Source organism: Labeo rohita, chromosome 24, assembly GCF_022985175.1.
Source record: "Labeo rohita strain BAU-BD-2019 chromosome 24, IGBB_LRoh.1.0, whole genome shotgun sequence".
NCBI lineage: Eukaryota > Metazoa > Chordata > Actinopteri > Cypriniformes > Cyprinidae > Labeo > Labeo rohita.
Window position 1 is genome coordinate 13986791 of NC_066892.1, and position 16749 is coordinate 14003539.

Genomic DNA, 16749 nt, shown 5'->3' on the forward strand with positions numbered 1-16749 from the left:
TATTTTGAATATATAAACATATTCTGAATATATAGACTAAAGTAGTCTAATATAGGTAATAAAAATAATTATATAGCTATGCTGTAATTAATCAAATATCTACAATAAATTGATATCTATAATAATATAACTATAAATAAATGTCTAAAATAAAATATTTTGGCAGCTTTTTTAATTTTGTATAACACGTAGTTAGGATTAAAAAAAAACTGAAGGAGGCTCCTTGGTGTCATACGTAAAATATGCAAATACAAAAGTGTGCTTGTTCTCAGCAGCGAATGGCACGTTGGTTCATAAACTGGTAGAATCTGACTGTACAGTTGTTGTTGCCAGGTGTGTGTGGGACGGTCGCAACAACCGAGACAGACAACACGGCAGCACGACGCAATACTAATCATTGCTGTCGAAAGTTTTTGGAGCATGTGGAATATCTGCGACGCTTCAAGTCCATGATAACTTTCTTACAGCCTCAATTTGTAAATATAAAAAGGACTCACAGGACCTCCATAAAACAGGACCTTCTCAGGTATGTATTTTGTATGCTATAAAAAGAATAAACCTTTTCTTCATACTTAGTCTTTTTCCTTAGTGTTCTGTAATGTTTCTGTCAAGGTTTGTTATTAGCATCTGTGGTTAAATTAAAAAACTTCCATTGCATAAAAGGTTCTTTAAAATATGCGTTACAATAAGGAAAAATGATTCATCAAGGTTCTTTGCACCCAAAATGGATTTTGAAATGGATTTTTGAAATGGACTAGAAAATGTTTCTCCGAAAAGTATGTTTTGTTTACTTTGCATACAGAAGTTTTAAATAATTTGTAAAACTGTTAAATAAAATAAGACATTTTAGTAAGTTTATTGGATGTGTTAAGAGTCAGAAGATCAAGCTGACCATTTGGTAAAACATTAATTACTTTCAATAAATTGTCATAAGCTATTAAGTTGTACTTTACAGGTAAAAGCCATGACCCAAACACCCAAACAAGTGACAACCAATGAGCTCACACAGGACAACAATCAATCTGGAGAAGGCAACTGGAACTCAGAAGAACAAGAGGTGAGTTTGAATATACTGCACACTTTTTTTTCTTAGATTACATTCCTAGAAGTCACAGGGCAGTGCTGTATTAATTTCATAGATAAGATCTTTAGTAGAGAATGATATTATACAGTTTGCTGTACTTTGTCCTGGACAAGATTACAGACGCAGTATCGTGATGAGATTACACAAATTCTACTGATAAATATTGTGAGATATTAGTAAGCCCTTGGGTGTGTGAATTGTCTTCTTAATGAGAGCAAGTAGGTTTTATAGTATGTAATTCACAAGCATTATTTCACAAGTTTATTTATTTATAGATTGAATTGCTGTGATTTTACCTCACAGGGCCTGGAAGTCAGCGGCCAGTGCATAGCAGCACCTCAGTCAGCTGAAACGTTGCTTTACACCAGTTATAAACAGAGGAGTGACGAGTTTCGGAAGTTATTCAAAGAGGTGCCCGAGTCTGAGAAACTAATTGCAGGTGAGACTGAGAGGGAGACAGAGAGACAAACAAACAATGTAATAATATGCTCAACTGAAAATGTTTGTTGGCAGAGCCACAATATTTGTATAACCATATTAGATGTTGTTTGAATGATCCATATTTTCCCTAGACTACACCTGTGCTCTCCAGAAGGATATCTTGTTACAAGGACGCATCTACATTACAGAGAATTGTTTATGTTTCTACAGTCATGTTTTTCGTGGTACAAAAGTGAGTTTCACAAAGATTATTGTGTAATTACTGTACCTCTGCTTCTACATATAATAATCATAGCTGAGATGTTTAATTAGTGATTTCATTTATTATTTCATTAGTAATTCCATTGCTTTGCTTTTGACAAACCTAATTTTGTCTTAGATCATGATAAATATGCAGGACATCATTTCAATGTCACGCGAGAAGACGGCAAAATGGATACCAAATGCTATCCAGATCAGTACTAATTCAGAGAAGGTAAAGTTCAAAGTTCAAAAGTTTTTCATTCTTGCTTTTTGCTTAATTATGAAGATACACCACCCTCCAAAAGTTTAGAAACACCCCTGGCAAAGTGTGGTTTTGGAAGATTTTAGCATAAATCCTTATCATTTTTTGGTGTAAGTATATTAAAGTGACTTGACATTATCATTGAAGACCAGCAATAATAATTTTCATTTTGATTTTCATAATAATGGCAATATATACATATCAAAGTCAAACATGCCCCTTTGCCAGCTGTGATGCCTGGTTACTGGTTTAAACTTGGCCCAGGTTTTTAAAAGATTTTTGGGTCCGCACACCTTAATAGCTGTAACAATTAATTGCCAATTAAGTTTGGAATACAATGGATTTAGGCCCAGATTATGCAGAGCTGTAATAGCTGCTAATGGTGGATATTTTAATGAATCGAAAATTTAGTTTTTTTCTATGTATAAACTGTTTATGTAACAAAATATGTTTTCGTAGTTTGTGTTGTCCCTTATCAGTGCAAAATTATAAAAAATTAAAAAGGATTCATGCCAATATTGTCCAAACCCCCACTTTTCTAGGGCGTTTCCAAACTTTTGGAGGGCAGTGTACATGTATAGGATAAAGTCATTATTTCTAACAAAAATATATTTTGTCATTTTCCCAGATATTCTTCAGCTCATTTTCAGCAAGGGAAAAAAGTTACCTGGGGATATTTCGGCTTTGGCAGAATGTGCTAATGGAAAAGGTAATTTCTTTCTAACATCTTCCTTTTTAATCTCACTATCATTGTTCAAAGTCTTCTTTACATGTTTAGAAATACACTACGAGATACACTACGAGTCAAAAGTTTTTGAACGGTAAGATCTTTAATGTTTTTTTAAAAGAAGTCTCTTCTGCTCACTAAGCCTGTATTTATTTCATCCAAAGTACAGCACATGCACAATTTTGGATTTTTTTTTACTATTTAAAATAACAGTTTTCTATTTTAATATATTCTAAAATGTAATTTATTCCTGTGATTTCAAAGCTGAATTTTTAGCATCATTACTGCAGTCACATGATCGTTCAAAAATAATTCTAATATTCTGATTTGCCGCTCAAAAAACATTTATTATTATTACGTTGAATACAGCTGAGTAGATTTTTTTTGGTTTCTTTGATAAATAGAAAGTTCAGAAGAACAGCATTTATCTGACATAGAAATCTTTTGTAACATTATACATGTCTTTATCATAACTTTTGATCAATTTAAAGCATCCTTGCTAAATAAATGTATTCATTTCTAAAAAATGATACTGACTTTTATTTCAGATAAATGCTGATCTTTGGATCTTTCCATTCATCAAAGAATCCTGAAAAAAATGTACTTAGCTGTTTTAAATGTTGATAATAATAATAATAAATGTTTCTTGAACAGCAAATCAGCATATTAAAGTGATTTCTGAAAGATCATGTGATACTGAAGACTGGAGTAATGATGCTGAAAAATTAGCTTTGATCACAAAATTACTTTTTAAAATTATTCAAGTAGAAATCAGTTATTTTACACAGTAAAATATTTCACATTACTACTTTTGATGTATTTTGGATCAAATAAATGCAGGCTTGGTGAGCAGAAGAGACTTCTTTAAAACATTAAAAATCTTACTGTTCAAATACTTTTGACTGGTAGTGTATGTAATCTGAAACAGATATGTAATAGGTACACAGATATCAGAAACAAACAGCTTATTCTCAAGAACTCTTCCATTATCAGTTTTACAGTCTTAATTGCCAACACAAACACAACTATTTTTTTGTATTTCGTAGCTTAGGGTCGATACTAATGTGGCATATTAATGCCACGTGAGAAAAACAGACAGAATAATGCCCTACAGACCTAAGGTCAGGGATATGCTAAAGTGTAAACAACCTAAATCTGTAGGGTACACTTGACAAGGCAGCAAATGAACGTATAGTTCATTGACCCCATTGAGGTGTGGCGTTCCTCTTCTAAAAACAGACAATACTGCCTCTTCACGTACATAACCGCGGAACAGCAGAGCTACAATGACATGGAAATTATACAAAGCGACTAAAAGCAGATATGCTGTTAAAAGCAAAGAACAGGACGCCACTAGACGGCGTGGTTGTAGCTTTTCATGACTTCCTGATTTAAGCATGAGTCGCTCGGTGGAAACGCGCAGGTTACTGGCGTTCAGCAGGTAGGTGACAAGACAGGGAGACTTTACCCACCTTAAACTTTTTCGTATAGTTGAGCATATTTCACGGTGTGCTACTTTTTGAAACATGTTATGTAATTGCTAATACGTGGGGAATTATAAAGCCTAATGAATCTATAAAATGTTTTCGCGTCAGTTTGTTGTTAGTGTGTCCGTACCATACGGCCTTGAGAACAACGTTTTGCATTTCGTGGTGATCGTTCGGCCACATTTTTTTTAAAAACGATGCGAATGTTTGTGAACTTTATACTTGAAAATAATTTTCATATAGCTTCACTAGAGTTTTACAGTCACTTTTTGTCGAGTAACTCTTGACTATGTCCGCCGATATGGTCTATTTACATTGTACAGTGTGTCACTGAAACCTCTCTACGCCTTATTTCCATGGTTACCGCAGTTTTCGACAATCTAACGATTATCGTTACGACTGCGAAACCATAACAACATAACTAAAAAGTCAATTTCTATTGCATTTTTCTCAATTTCTGTGGACAATTTTCACCTTTTTATAGTAGCACTATTCTGCACTTGATACTGGTTGTATAGTATTTATCTGTATAACGTTAATAGTATTCGCTTAATATTTTTTTTAAAGGATTATTTATTACTAATATTTTGTGACAAATTACATCAGCATTTGCCCTCCCAACAGATTTGCTCCCAGATCAGTGAGATGTTGAGCAAGTTATGGCTGTTTTATCTGCTTGTTTAGATGTTCATCAGTACATGAACTTGTTGAAAGTTCAGTGTTTTTTTTATCAGTCAGAAGGGAGGGGCGGAAACATGTGAGTCTACATTGCTCAATGCAATTTTCCTGTCTTGCAGAAACTGACCAAGTTGGAGCTGTTGCAGATGGTTAAGCAGCATTATGGCAACGACTTAGGATTGAGTCATGATGAAATGGAAAGCTTTCAGACATCAGTAGATACCGTCACACCTACCGTGCCCAGGTTGACTGCACACACATGCGAACACACCCAATCACATCTTAACGTGTCAGTGCCTGTTTGGACAACTGAGAGATCAGTTACTTGGTTTTTAGGTCCCATCTCTCTGTTGCAGTCTGAATATGCGTGGAGAGGATTACACAGGGAGGCCAGAAAGGCCCACATCGCTTCGTCTTCCCCAAGGGGAACTGAATTCTTATGAGGCCACCACACCGCAGGGAGACGAGACACAGTCCTCGGTTGGACTGCACAGCATGCTCTCAGCAAATGGAGGGGTACGTTGACAAATATAGTTTGTAAAATTGTTTAGTTGGTAGGGTCGGGTGAAATATTAAAGTGCAGTATGTTGAACTTGATATATGTATTAAATTCTCAACAGGACGACACTCTCAGTACCCCGTCCCATCAGCGCAGTCCAAATCTGTCATTAAACCGTTCAGGGTCTGAACGAGTGTCTAAACACTCCTCTCTTTCTCTGGATCTAAATGCCAATGAAGACCAGCTCTCCGATAACAGCAGATCTGACAGCTTGGAAGAGGGTGAGACGTGTCTCTGTGTGTGTGTGTCTTGGCTGTGTCTTATTCCATGGCTGTGTTGATGCATTTTGTTTACGTGAGTATTGATTTCTTGTAGTGGAAGAACGTGAGACCGCGTCTACGGTGTCTCAGGGAAGGCTGTTTGTGAACAGGGTCTTTCACGTCAGTGCTGAGAAGATGTTTGAGCTGCTTTTCACTGATTCTGCTTTCTTGCAGAGGTTTAGGGATATCAGGAAGATTATAGGTGTGTTTCTCTTTGCTTTTGATCTATTTCTGATCGACTTTAGTAATCAGTTCGTTTCCTATATAGATGGATATATAACTTTTCATTTTAGCATACACTGCCAGTCAAAAGTTTTTGAACAGTAAGATTTTTAGTTTTTTTTTCTGCTTACCAGGCCTGCATTCATTTGATCTAAAGTACAGCAAAAACAGTAAAATTTAAAAAATATTTTTACTGTTTAAAATAGCTGTTTTCTATCTGAATGTATTTTAAAATGTAATTTATTCCTGTGGTTTCAAAGCTGAATTTTTAGCATGTGACTCCAGTCACATGATCCTTCAGAACTCATTCTAATATTCTGATATGCTACTCAAAAAACATGTATTATTACTTTTATTTTTATTATTATGTTGAAAACAGCTAAATGGAATGTAACTTTTGTAACATTATAAATGACTTTATCATCGCTTTTTATCAGTTTAAAGCATCCTTGCTAAATAAAAGTATTCATTTCTTTCCCTCCAAAAAAACTCCAGGCTTTTGAATGCTATAAAGTTATTTATTTCAGATACATAAATATTGATAATAATAATAAAAATTGATTAATGAACAGAATATTGGAATTATTAGGAAGAATCATGTGACATTAAAATAGAAAGCAGTTATTTTAAATAGCAAAAATATTTCACAATATTACTGCTTTGCTGTATTTTGGATCAAATAAATGTAGGCTTGGTGAGCAGAAGAGACTTTTTATAAAACTTGTGACTGGTAGTGTATAGTAGATTTGGTCCTCCAGAAATATTGTCATATTAATGCAATTTTTTTTGGCCACTGAACTATTATAGTATTTATTCAAATGTTGAATTGTTTTTATTTTAATGTTTAGTTTTAGTAATTTTGTGGTTTTATCTTTTTAAATTTATATTTACCTTTAATTTATATTTATTTATCTTTAGTTATTTTCCAAGGCTACATTTTTATTTACATACGTATTTATTTATTTATGCACAATTTCATATAGTATTTCAGTTTTAGTTAAAAATATCTACATTTCTTGCTTTGCCATACTTATTTTAACAAAACCGTGTTACCTGACAGGTGCAACAGCTACGCCTTGGCAAAGGGAGGCCTCTGGCGGTATGAAAAGGACTTTGAACTACACTATCACCATGACTAACCCCTTGGCTGGCAAATTCTCCACTGCCACAGAAACCCAGGTTAGAGTTGCAACTACATGGCTTTGTTCCAAAAACTAGCGAGCTGCTGTTTACTGCCTATGCAGGAGACTCAAAAGTGACTGATTCGTGTTTCAAACAAATTATAAAAACTGTTGTATAACAGTCAGTTTAACATGCAGTATTTGGTTATGCCACATTTATATTTAGAGACATAGTTAGCAGGAAGAAGCTGTGGTTGTGTCTGCTAAATCGCTATGTGCTTTGTCAGTTGTTTTCGTGTGAAATTAAATCCATGAACAATACGGTAGTTTGCCAAAACCATTTTAACTGCACTTCACATAAGTTCTTGCCTTTCAGCTTTTAGTCTGTGATGCAAAATGCACACAGGATTGAATAATGTTGCGTAATGTCTATATGGACACGTAACCAAAGTCAGTATCGCCTTACAGACTTTGTCTGGTGTCTTTGAAGATTTTATTTTTATATTTGCAAATATATATATTTTTTATAGTCAGAGATAGAGTCATAGTCTGCAACATACATTGGTTAAAATTCCTCAATGGTTGTGTAAAACAACACCTTTTACCTTATCAGAAACAGCTCTGTTCACAGCAACCCGTTTCAGTGCATGTCTCTTTAAATGATAATGAGCTACTGCTGACCCCACCCCTCTCTTCCTTGTTTTTTGTGTTTTTGGTGGCGCATTACCATCAAAAAACATATTAAACGAAGACTCTTATGTTCACTTTTACATTCAACTACAAAACGCCTGCATTGCTTAAGAGACATTGTTGCTACAGCTGGAGGAAATATGCTAATATGGGACAGTCCTTCAGCGGGCATTGGGGGGGCTTAAGAAATATGATGTCATACTGCTCAGAAAATCAAAACGGCTTGATAATTGACTGTTTTGGCTTTTTGGGAATTTAAAAGGAGTGAATGGTTTTGTCATTGTAGGGTGGTTGTGTCCACACACTGCTAAGACACACTGCTATATGCAAACACTATGTAAAAGTGAATTTTGCATACGATGTCCCCTTTAACTATTGAAGGTAGTCACACTGTTCAAAACTGAAAGGTGTATTTCAATCTTAATTAAACTGAACTGAACCATATTTATTAATCCAAACAGGACTGACATCTGTACTGTGCTGCTGTGTGAATTATTTTCTGATTTCTCTTCTTTGTGTATTTTAGACACTATTTAAAGAGTCGAGGGAGGGTCAGTACTACATGATAGATTCTGAGGTCTACACACATGATGTCCCGTACCATGACTACTTCTACACCCAGAATCGCTACTATATCATTCGCAACTCTAAGCACAAGTGCAGACTCAGGTGAGCGGTATCCGCATATCTGTACATCTAACCTCTTTCGTTTTGACTATGGCATTGAAATCTCTTGATTGAGCCATTTAGTAAATAGCTTAGTAAAACTCATTATCGCTCTGTGCAGGATTTATACTGATGTCAAATACAAAAAGCAGCCCTGGGGTCTTATTAAATCCTTCATCACAAAAAACTCCTGGAGTGGCTTAGAAGAATACTTCAGACACTTTGGTTGGTATAATGCATTTTATTTTTACTTTCCCTTAACCCTTTTTTCCCCTCTTTACTCATCTGTTTTCTTGGCTACAAAATAAATAAAATTAGAATGGCACATGAAACACTGGACCACAAAAACGTAAGTAGTCGTAAGTAGTACGGGTGTATTTGTAGCAATAGCTAACAATACATTGTATGGGTCAAATGATCGATTTTTCTTTGATGCCAAAAATCTATTTAAGTAAAGATCATGTTCCATGAAGATATTTTGTAAATTTCCTACCGTGAATATTTTAAAACATATTTTTTGATTAGTAATATGCATTGCTAAGAACTTCATTTGGACAACTTTAAAGGTGATTTTCTCAATATTTATTTTTTGCACCCTCAGATTCCAGATTTTCAAATAGTTGCATCTCCAAATATTGTCCTATCCTAACAAACCATGCATCAATGGAAAGCTTATTTATTCAGCTTTCAGATAATGTATGAATCTCAATTTCAAAATTTTGACCTTTAAGACTGGTTTTGTGGTCCAGGGTCACATATAGATCGATTAAAAGAAGTAGAACTGCAGACTGTGCACTCTGTGTTTCTCATTGACTGAAAAAAGTAAGCTGGCTAATAGCTTCTCTGCCATGGGATGTTGGATTAGGAAATCAAAAGAGTACATTAATGACCTGATCAGAGTGTCTAGGGTGGGCTGTTAGCAGCATGGATGTGTCTGTTTCCTGTTGGTGAAATGCATCAGTTAGATCCATTGCCTGCAAGGCGATTTAATTACTGAACTACAGCGCTGCCAAAAGCCAGATCCTTAATCGATCCACTGACCTTAAAATAACCTCTCTGGACTCACAGATTAATGCAGTTTCAATGATCTTCACTGCACAATGCACATTGCAGAGGCAGAGCTGCTAGAAGAGGAGGCAGAGTTGACTCAAGGAAGCGGAGATGCTGGAAAGACGGGTGGTTTGCGCAGGAGGCGAAGAACTTACAGTCGCACCCTACAGGAACACATGAAACCAGGGAAGCAGTACAGCACAGACTCAGATCAGCAGAGAACTGGCACCATGGGTATAAATATATGTATATTTTTAATCTCTAAATTGAATATTTATGCTACTGGGCTTAAAATACTGATTAAGCCACTAGAAGTGGTTTACACATTAATTCGATGTGTTTATTTAGTGGTTAATGCTTTTTTTAATATTTAAAGGGATAGTTTACCCAAAAATGAAAATTGTTATTAATTACTCCAAATCTTTTGTTCATCTTCAGAACACAAATTAAGATATTTCTGATGAAATCCGAGAGCTTTATCAGTGTCCTTGCTCCCTTTCTGGCACTTGAACATAGTAGTTGCATTGCTATCTGTGCAGGGTCAGAAAGCTCTCGGATTTCATCAGAAATATCTTAATTTGTGTTCTGAAGATGTACAAAGGTCTTACGGGTTGAAATGACATGAAGGTAAATAATTAATAACAGAATTTTCATTTTTGGGTAAAATAATCCTTTAAGCAAACATTGAAGATATTGTGGATTAAACGTAACATTTGCATTGCATGTTACATTATAGGTGCCATGGATATAAAGAACACATCACACAGATGGAACATCACTTCGATTGTATTTGGGATGAGCTTAATGTAAGGCTTCATTCACTCTATAAGGCCTGTTTCACACCTTAAACATATAGTAAGCTTGATGCCCTGATAGTGTTTCTGCGGTGTAACAGAGTATTCCGGGGTACTACATTGAGTTTTATCTCTAGTAACAACCTGAAATCATAAAATGGTGCTTAGAATTTGCCTATTGAGAGATAATACTTTAGATTTGCATGAGGAAAGGGAGCGCATTTACATTCAAATGGCACATAATCTACACCGAACAAAACTAGACTGCAAATTTGAGCAATAAACAACTTAAACCTTTAGGATTTAGTAAGGTTTACTGAATGGAAAGTGTGTTTGGAATCTTGAATCCCATAAACTTTCACTGTTTTTCATACATTGCTATTTTGCAGATAACATTGATAAATAGGTTCACAGTGCATGTTCTCCACATTTTCTGCTAAGTTCAGTGTGCTGCATTGTGTGAATGTTGCAGCCTTTTAGCTTGGTTGCCAAAATAAATATGTGCAGCTTAAATAGTTTTAACTATTTGTTTAACCACAGTGATTTAGATTACTTAAAATAATTAGTATTTTAGGAGTAGTTCAATTCCAAAGCAAAAATTTACAGATAATGTACTCACCCACTTGTCATCCAAGATGTTCATGTCTTTCTTTCTTCAGTCGTAAAGAAATTATGTTTTTTGATGAAAACATTTCAGGAATTATCTCCATGTATTGGACTTCTATGGTGCCTGCGAGATTGAACTTCCAAAATGCAGTTTCAGTGCAGCTTCAAAGGGCTCCAAACGATCCCAGCAGAGGAAGAACGGTCTTATCTAGCGAAACAATCTGTCGTTTTCTAAAAAAATAAAAATGTATATACTTTTTAACCTCAAATGCTCGTCTTGTCTAGCTCTGCGTGTACTCTGTTTATTCTGGGTCAATACAGTTAGGGTATGTTGGAAAAACTCCCATCTCATTTTCTCCTTCAACTTAAAAATCGTCCCAGTATACCGACACAGTGTTAACAAAGTGAACGTGTAAGGAAGGTCAAACTCCCTTTACAAAAAAAGTTAAAACAGAAATGATATGGGAGTTTTTCGACCTACCCTAACTGTCTTGAACCGGAGTGCGCAGAGTACACATGTGCATGGCAGAGTTAGACAATCTGAGCATTTGAGGTTAAAAAGTCTATGAATTTTAGCTGCATTTAAACTGCATTTTGGAAGTTCAAACTCGCAGGCACCATTGAAGTCCACTATATGGAGAGAAATCCTTAAACGTTTTCCTCAAAAAACATAATTTCTTTACGACTGAAGAAAGAAAGACATGAACATCTTGGATGACAATGGAGTGAGTACATTATCTGTTAATTTTTGTTCGGGAAGTGATCTACTCCTTTAATGTGCTTATGAATTATTGTTTTGCCTCTTAGACTTTTTGTTCTGGTGGTTCTGAACTTGGGGTTGTTCTTTAAACTTTGGGCCATGGAAGATGTTGCTCACCGTATGTATCTAAACACCAAGCAAAGAATGAAGGAGAGAGTCGAGTCCAGGTAAAGTTTCTTTCACATTGTAAATTTTGTTGGTTTTTATAAATAAAACTGACTTAATTTTTATTATATATATATATATATATATATATATAGTTTGGCACCTGACCTAGGACCCAGACAGGGTATGCCACACAGAAGTCGAGAAGAAGCACATTTACTGAGGACAGTACTGCAAGATTCCATTAAACTTCTAGAACAGGTATTTTTGGGTGCCATACTGTGTTTTATTAAGCACAGCGTGCAATTACATGTAAATGCAAAACAAACAGTGGATGTTCACTGATACACATCAGTTAAACTGTTCTTCCTGTTTAAAGGAGTAGTTCACTGTAGTTCACTAGTTTCCAGATAATTTACTCACCGCCATGTCATCCAAAATGTTCATGACTTTCTTTCTTCTGTCAACACTTCACAGGTTTAAGGTCCAAATTGCAGTTTCAATGCAGCTCTACATGATCCCACCCAAGGAATAAGGGTGTTATCTAGTGAAACAATCAGTGTTTTACGAGCAATGTGTGAAGACGTACACGTGCATCACACAGCTAGAGCAGGATGAGCATTGGTGATTGAAAAGTATATACATTATTTATTTATTTATTTATTTATTTTTAGAAAATGACATCGTTTCGCTAGATAAGACCCTTATTCCTCAGCTAGGATTGTGCAGAGCTCTTTAAAGCTGTGTTGAAACTGCAATTTGGACCTTCCACCTGTTGGCTGCTATTGAAGTCCACTATATGGAAAAAAATACTGGAATGTTTTCTTCAAAAAACTCAATTTCTTTGCGACTGAAAAAAGAGAGACATAAACATCTTGGATGACGTGAGGGTGAGTAAATTTTCATTCTGAAGTGAACTACTCCTTCAATTTGGCGGTTCCTGACCATAAAAAAGTTAATGTCAGGGCTCTACGCTTACTTTTCTTTTTAGGAGCACTTGTGCTCCCAACAAAAAAATCAACAGCAGAGTCAGAGTCAACAGAGTCAGAATTTTAGGAGCACCTTCTAATCAATACTAAAAAAATCTGATCAAAAATTAGGCTTCCCATTGCGAGGTGATATTCGACTCCTTAAAGTGATTTGCAGGAGAATTTTATTTTTACCTTTTTAATGACAATTTTTCTAACTTTATTAAAAGTGTCATCTTTTATGTCAATTTTTTTTAATTATATTTTTTTTAAGCTTTTTAAACTTTCTAATTAAAACAACAGAATAAGAACAAGTAGAACAAGTTACCAATCAAATGAAATCAGTATTAACAAAATTAATTTGTACTACAGAGGTGGTACAGAAGAACATAAAAGTGGCTTGTAGGTGTATTTTCATGTTTAATGAGGCTCAGAGGTGGCATGAGTGCAATCAAATGTATAAATTCATGTTGAGATTAATGTTTTAAATATAAAATGATGAATATAGAAATATTAAATGATTTAAATAACTGAAAAGATACTTAAATTAAACAATCTGCCAGTAGGTGGTGGTGAGTTCACTGATTTTTTTTTACTGAATCATTCATTCATTTGATTCATTCAAACAGCTGACTCATTCAGGAATAAAGCAAGTGACTGTCTTTGTGAATGGGAAATTGAATCATTGACTCAGTAGATTCGTTTAATACCGCACGTTCATTCATAAACGAAACACCACTATGTTTAAATGGAGATGTGTAACGGCTCAGTTGTGACTTGTTTCAGACTAGTTTTGACGACGGAATCAGTATTAGTGTTATAGTCAGACAATGTAAGTCACTTAATATTAACTTGTTTATTTAACTGCTGTATTAAATCAATATCTCATTTACAATCTCTCTACACTTTATGAAATGATTCGTGAGATATGTCTGTGATACATTACTCAATGTTTCAAAAACATGTAGAAACCTTTGAATCTCCCCTCAGCGCAAACAAAGATATGCTGATTGGGTCAGTTGCACATGGTGCTCCTAAATATTTTTTCAGTCGCACGCATAGAACCCTGAATCTTATGTTGTTAGTCAAAACTATAACCACTGTGCTATCTCGTTTGGCTAAGAAGTCTCTAATGTGATTGTTTATTTCTGCTGGCTCCTTCTCCACAGCTACGCAGTTCTCTTGTGGTGCTTCAGCAGAACTTTCAGGTCTACAACAGATCGTCCTCTCAGCTTTAAATGGCATTGAATTTGGTGACCTGACAACACAAGGGTATTCTTCCCATAAGACTTGTCCTCGCTGAGGAGTGTTGCCATAGGTACTGTCACCCCAGGGAAGGCTCGTAGCCATGTTCATCGTCTCTCTGGGTACTTTATCGTTTTTTTTTTTTCAGTGCTGTTTTTGTCTTGGAGGGGATCTGGTACACTGAATTTTGCAAGTTTCCACATGGATGTACTAACTTGACCTTGAATCTGAAGGTGAGAAGCAACAGTGCGTTTTGTTATTCTTCAAAGTTGCTCAAGTTAAACATTAAAGTAACAACAGCGTAGCAGGCTGAAGTACGAGGGCGTCTCACAATCATGTTTAGAACTGCTGGATGCTGATTTGATGGACACAATGTTTCTGGACTGCAACAGAAGCCTTATAAAACTAAAAAGTCTCAGATTTAATGGATTCGGTGCATTTGCACAGGGTCTTCACTTTAATTATGAAGGGGGCAATGCAGGCCCATTGCCTCTAGCTTGCATTAAAGATCTGCCTAATATTTAGTCATGTGGCCTTTTTGTCTTGATTTAGATAATGTTCTTGTCTTAAGATACCTCTGAGAATTTGTAAATGATTGCACCTTACAACCTTTTTGAAGCAGGGATCACTAATGACGAATGATTGTGCTTATTGAAATTGTAGAATGTTTGTAGGTTCTGAATGTTCATCAGGATTTTAGTAACCGTACAGGTTTGTGTGAAGATGAAATATTTGAAGTTTACCGTAAAGGATGAGTAGTGAGGTTTTAAATTGTTTACACTTGTCTTTAAAATACCACTGTTGTTCAACTTTTAGGGACTGTATTGTCACTGTGAAATACATTTTTGACACGTTCATATCAATTCTTTACAATGGGAAAAGTGTGGTAAATTATCAGGAGAGAATGTAATTCTCAAGTGTTTAATTCTTTCACAGAAAAATATGTAAAGGGGTGGATGTGTATAGATCTCTATTTTTTTCTGCATAGATTGAAAATTTTCTTTTGAAATTTTTATAAAATTTCTTCTGAACCTATTTATAAATAAAATTCCAATGGCATTAAGTAGTTCAATTTGTGAAGCTTATGATTTTGAGATTTTTTTTTTTTTTTTAATAGTTACCTTGACATCAAATATGTCATACTGTAAAATTTTTTCTACTTGACTATTCATTGATGAGGTGTGATAACATGTACCCGAAAGCGCTGTCTGGTTTCTAAAATAATTGCATTAAATACATTTTATTTATTATTTACATTAAAGTGATTTTTTTTTCCATGTGTGTTTAATTAAATGACAAAATGAACAAGTGTAAGTTTTTAGGTTTTAAAAGGCTCCAGATGTGCATGTGTTGGCCCTCAATGACGTCACGTGTACGTTCCGTCAAGGAACTTGAAATATGTTGCATTTGTTGAGAAGCACAAAAAAAGATAGTGTTACTAATATGGCAAGCCATTTTAACTTAAAATATTCCCATCATTACTCATCATATTAAAATCTTTGTAAAACTGAGCAAAATCGAGCTCTGCAATTACATTCTTACTAGTAAGAATTCAGTTACAATCAAAAAAATGCTGGTTAAAAACAACCTAAGTTGAGTTATTTGGCAACCCAGCACTGGGGAAAATATGCTGGGTTATTTTGACCCAACATGCTGGGTTGGTTTTTTTAAGTAAACTGTTGATTAAAAATGATTATATTGCTGTCTTAAAATGTGCTGGAAATTAAAAATCACACACAGAATTAAAGAGACAATCGCAATAATCAAAAGATGAACATTTATTATTAAACAAGAACACCCATGGACAAAAATAAAAGACAAATTTAATTTATTTGGATGAATACAGTTTACAGTGTTACATACCATTAAATACAGTTTTAACAATCATTTTGAAAATAAAAAAATGTAACATTTAAAAGTAGCATTTTAATTTAAGTGTATTTAACCGTTCTGTCTAATCACTTTTCACCTAAATAGTGCTAATTCTTGTGCTGGTGTGTTGCCGAAATCTGAGCCTGTGATGGGCTGTTGTTCGCCGAGGGAACTACGAACGTGATAGACCACCGCCTTGCATTTCAGTCATAGCTGATAGATGCCGTTATTGACTCCATAATCTGCCCTTAAACAAAAACTACTGAGATTAGAGAACACATTTTAACATCAAATTCACGAGTTCGCCTGCAGAGTTCAACCCCCGCCCCCAATGCGATATTACCTAGAGGTAGAATAACAGAAACAGAGGAGGAGAAGGGGAGGTGGAGGGATGCTGGAAGAACAGAGGCTGGGATGGTGCAATGAGAGCTGCTTATATAGGCTTGTAATAGTGATTGACAGGACTGAATGATTAGGCTCCTCCCGAACCTATGTTTGGAACTGCATTTAAATAAAATGTAGTATTATAATAAATTAAATCAGTTTGTTATGCAAGGCAAAAGGCGTTTCCATCATACAAAACTGCTGACACAGCTGACTGCAATCTCGTCCTTGTATGTTGCATAAAATAATATAATTTACAACACAGTAAAGATTTCATAAATAAAATAAAATGTATACAAACCTTTAGTTTGCTGAAGAAGTTCACGGCAGCGCTGAGAACCACTCTCTCCTGTAAAGGACGCAAAAAGCCCGCGCTCTGACTATAACTCAACAGCTGAGTTGTTTAATCAGAGACAGGCTCAACCCAGTGGTTGGGTAGAAAAAATAACCCAGCAATACCTGGGTAAAAAAATATTATTAATAACCCAATAAAAGGACTCAACAAGCTGAACCCAGCAATTTAGA

General features: G+C 35.1%; 1 protein-coding gene across 2 annotated transcripts; it reads left to right on the top strand.

Moving 5' to 3' along the window:
* Window positions 1-344: 344 nt before the first annotated feature.
* Window positions 345-15031, top strand: gramd1c (GRAM domain containing 1c). 2 transcript variants are annotated; one of them, XR_007825665.1, is made up of 19 exons: window positions 345-526; window positions 956-1057; window positions 1388-1523; window positions 1657-1757; window positions 1905-2000; window positions 2659-2739; window positions 5042-5166; window positions 5279-5438; window positions 5543-5702; window positions 5797-5943; window positions 7024-7142; window positions 8301-8443; window positions 8562-8665; window positions 9554-9724; window positions 10227-10296; window positions 11698-11817; window positions 11911-12016; window positions 13893-14041; window positions 14117-15031. XR_007825665.1 is itself a non-coding variant. In XM_051098643.1 (18 exons), the coding sequence occupies exons 2-18, from the start codon at window positions 965-967 to the stop codon at window positions 13959-13961; spliced, it is 2001 nt and encodes a 666-aa protein (XP_050954600.1). In that variant the 5' UTR covers window positions 345-526; window positions 956-964; the 3' UTR covers window positions 13962-15031. The 2 variants fall into 2 exon arrangements, 1 of the variants encoding a protein (XP_050954600.1); XM_051098643.1 differs by having other exon boundaries at window positions 13893-15031.
* Window positions 15032-16749: the final 1718 nt, after the last annotated feature.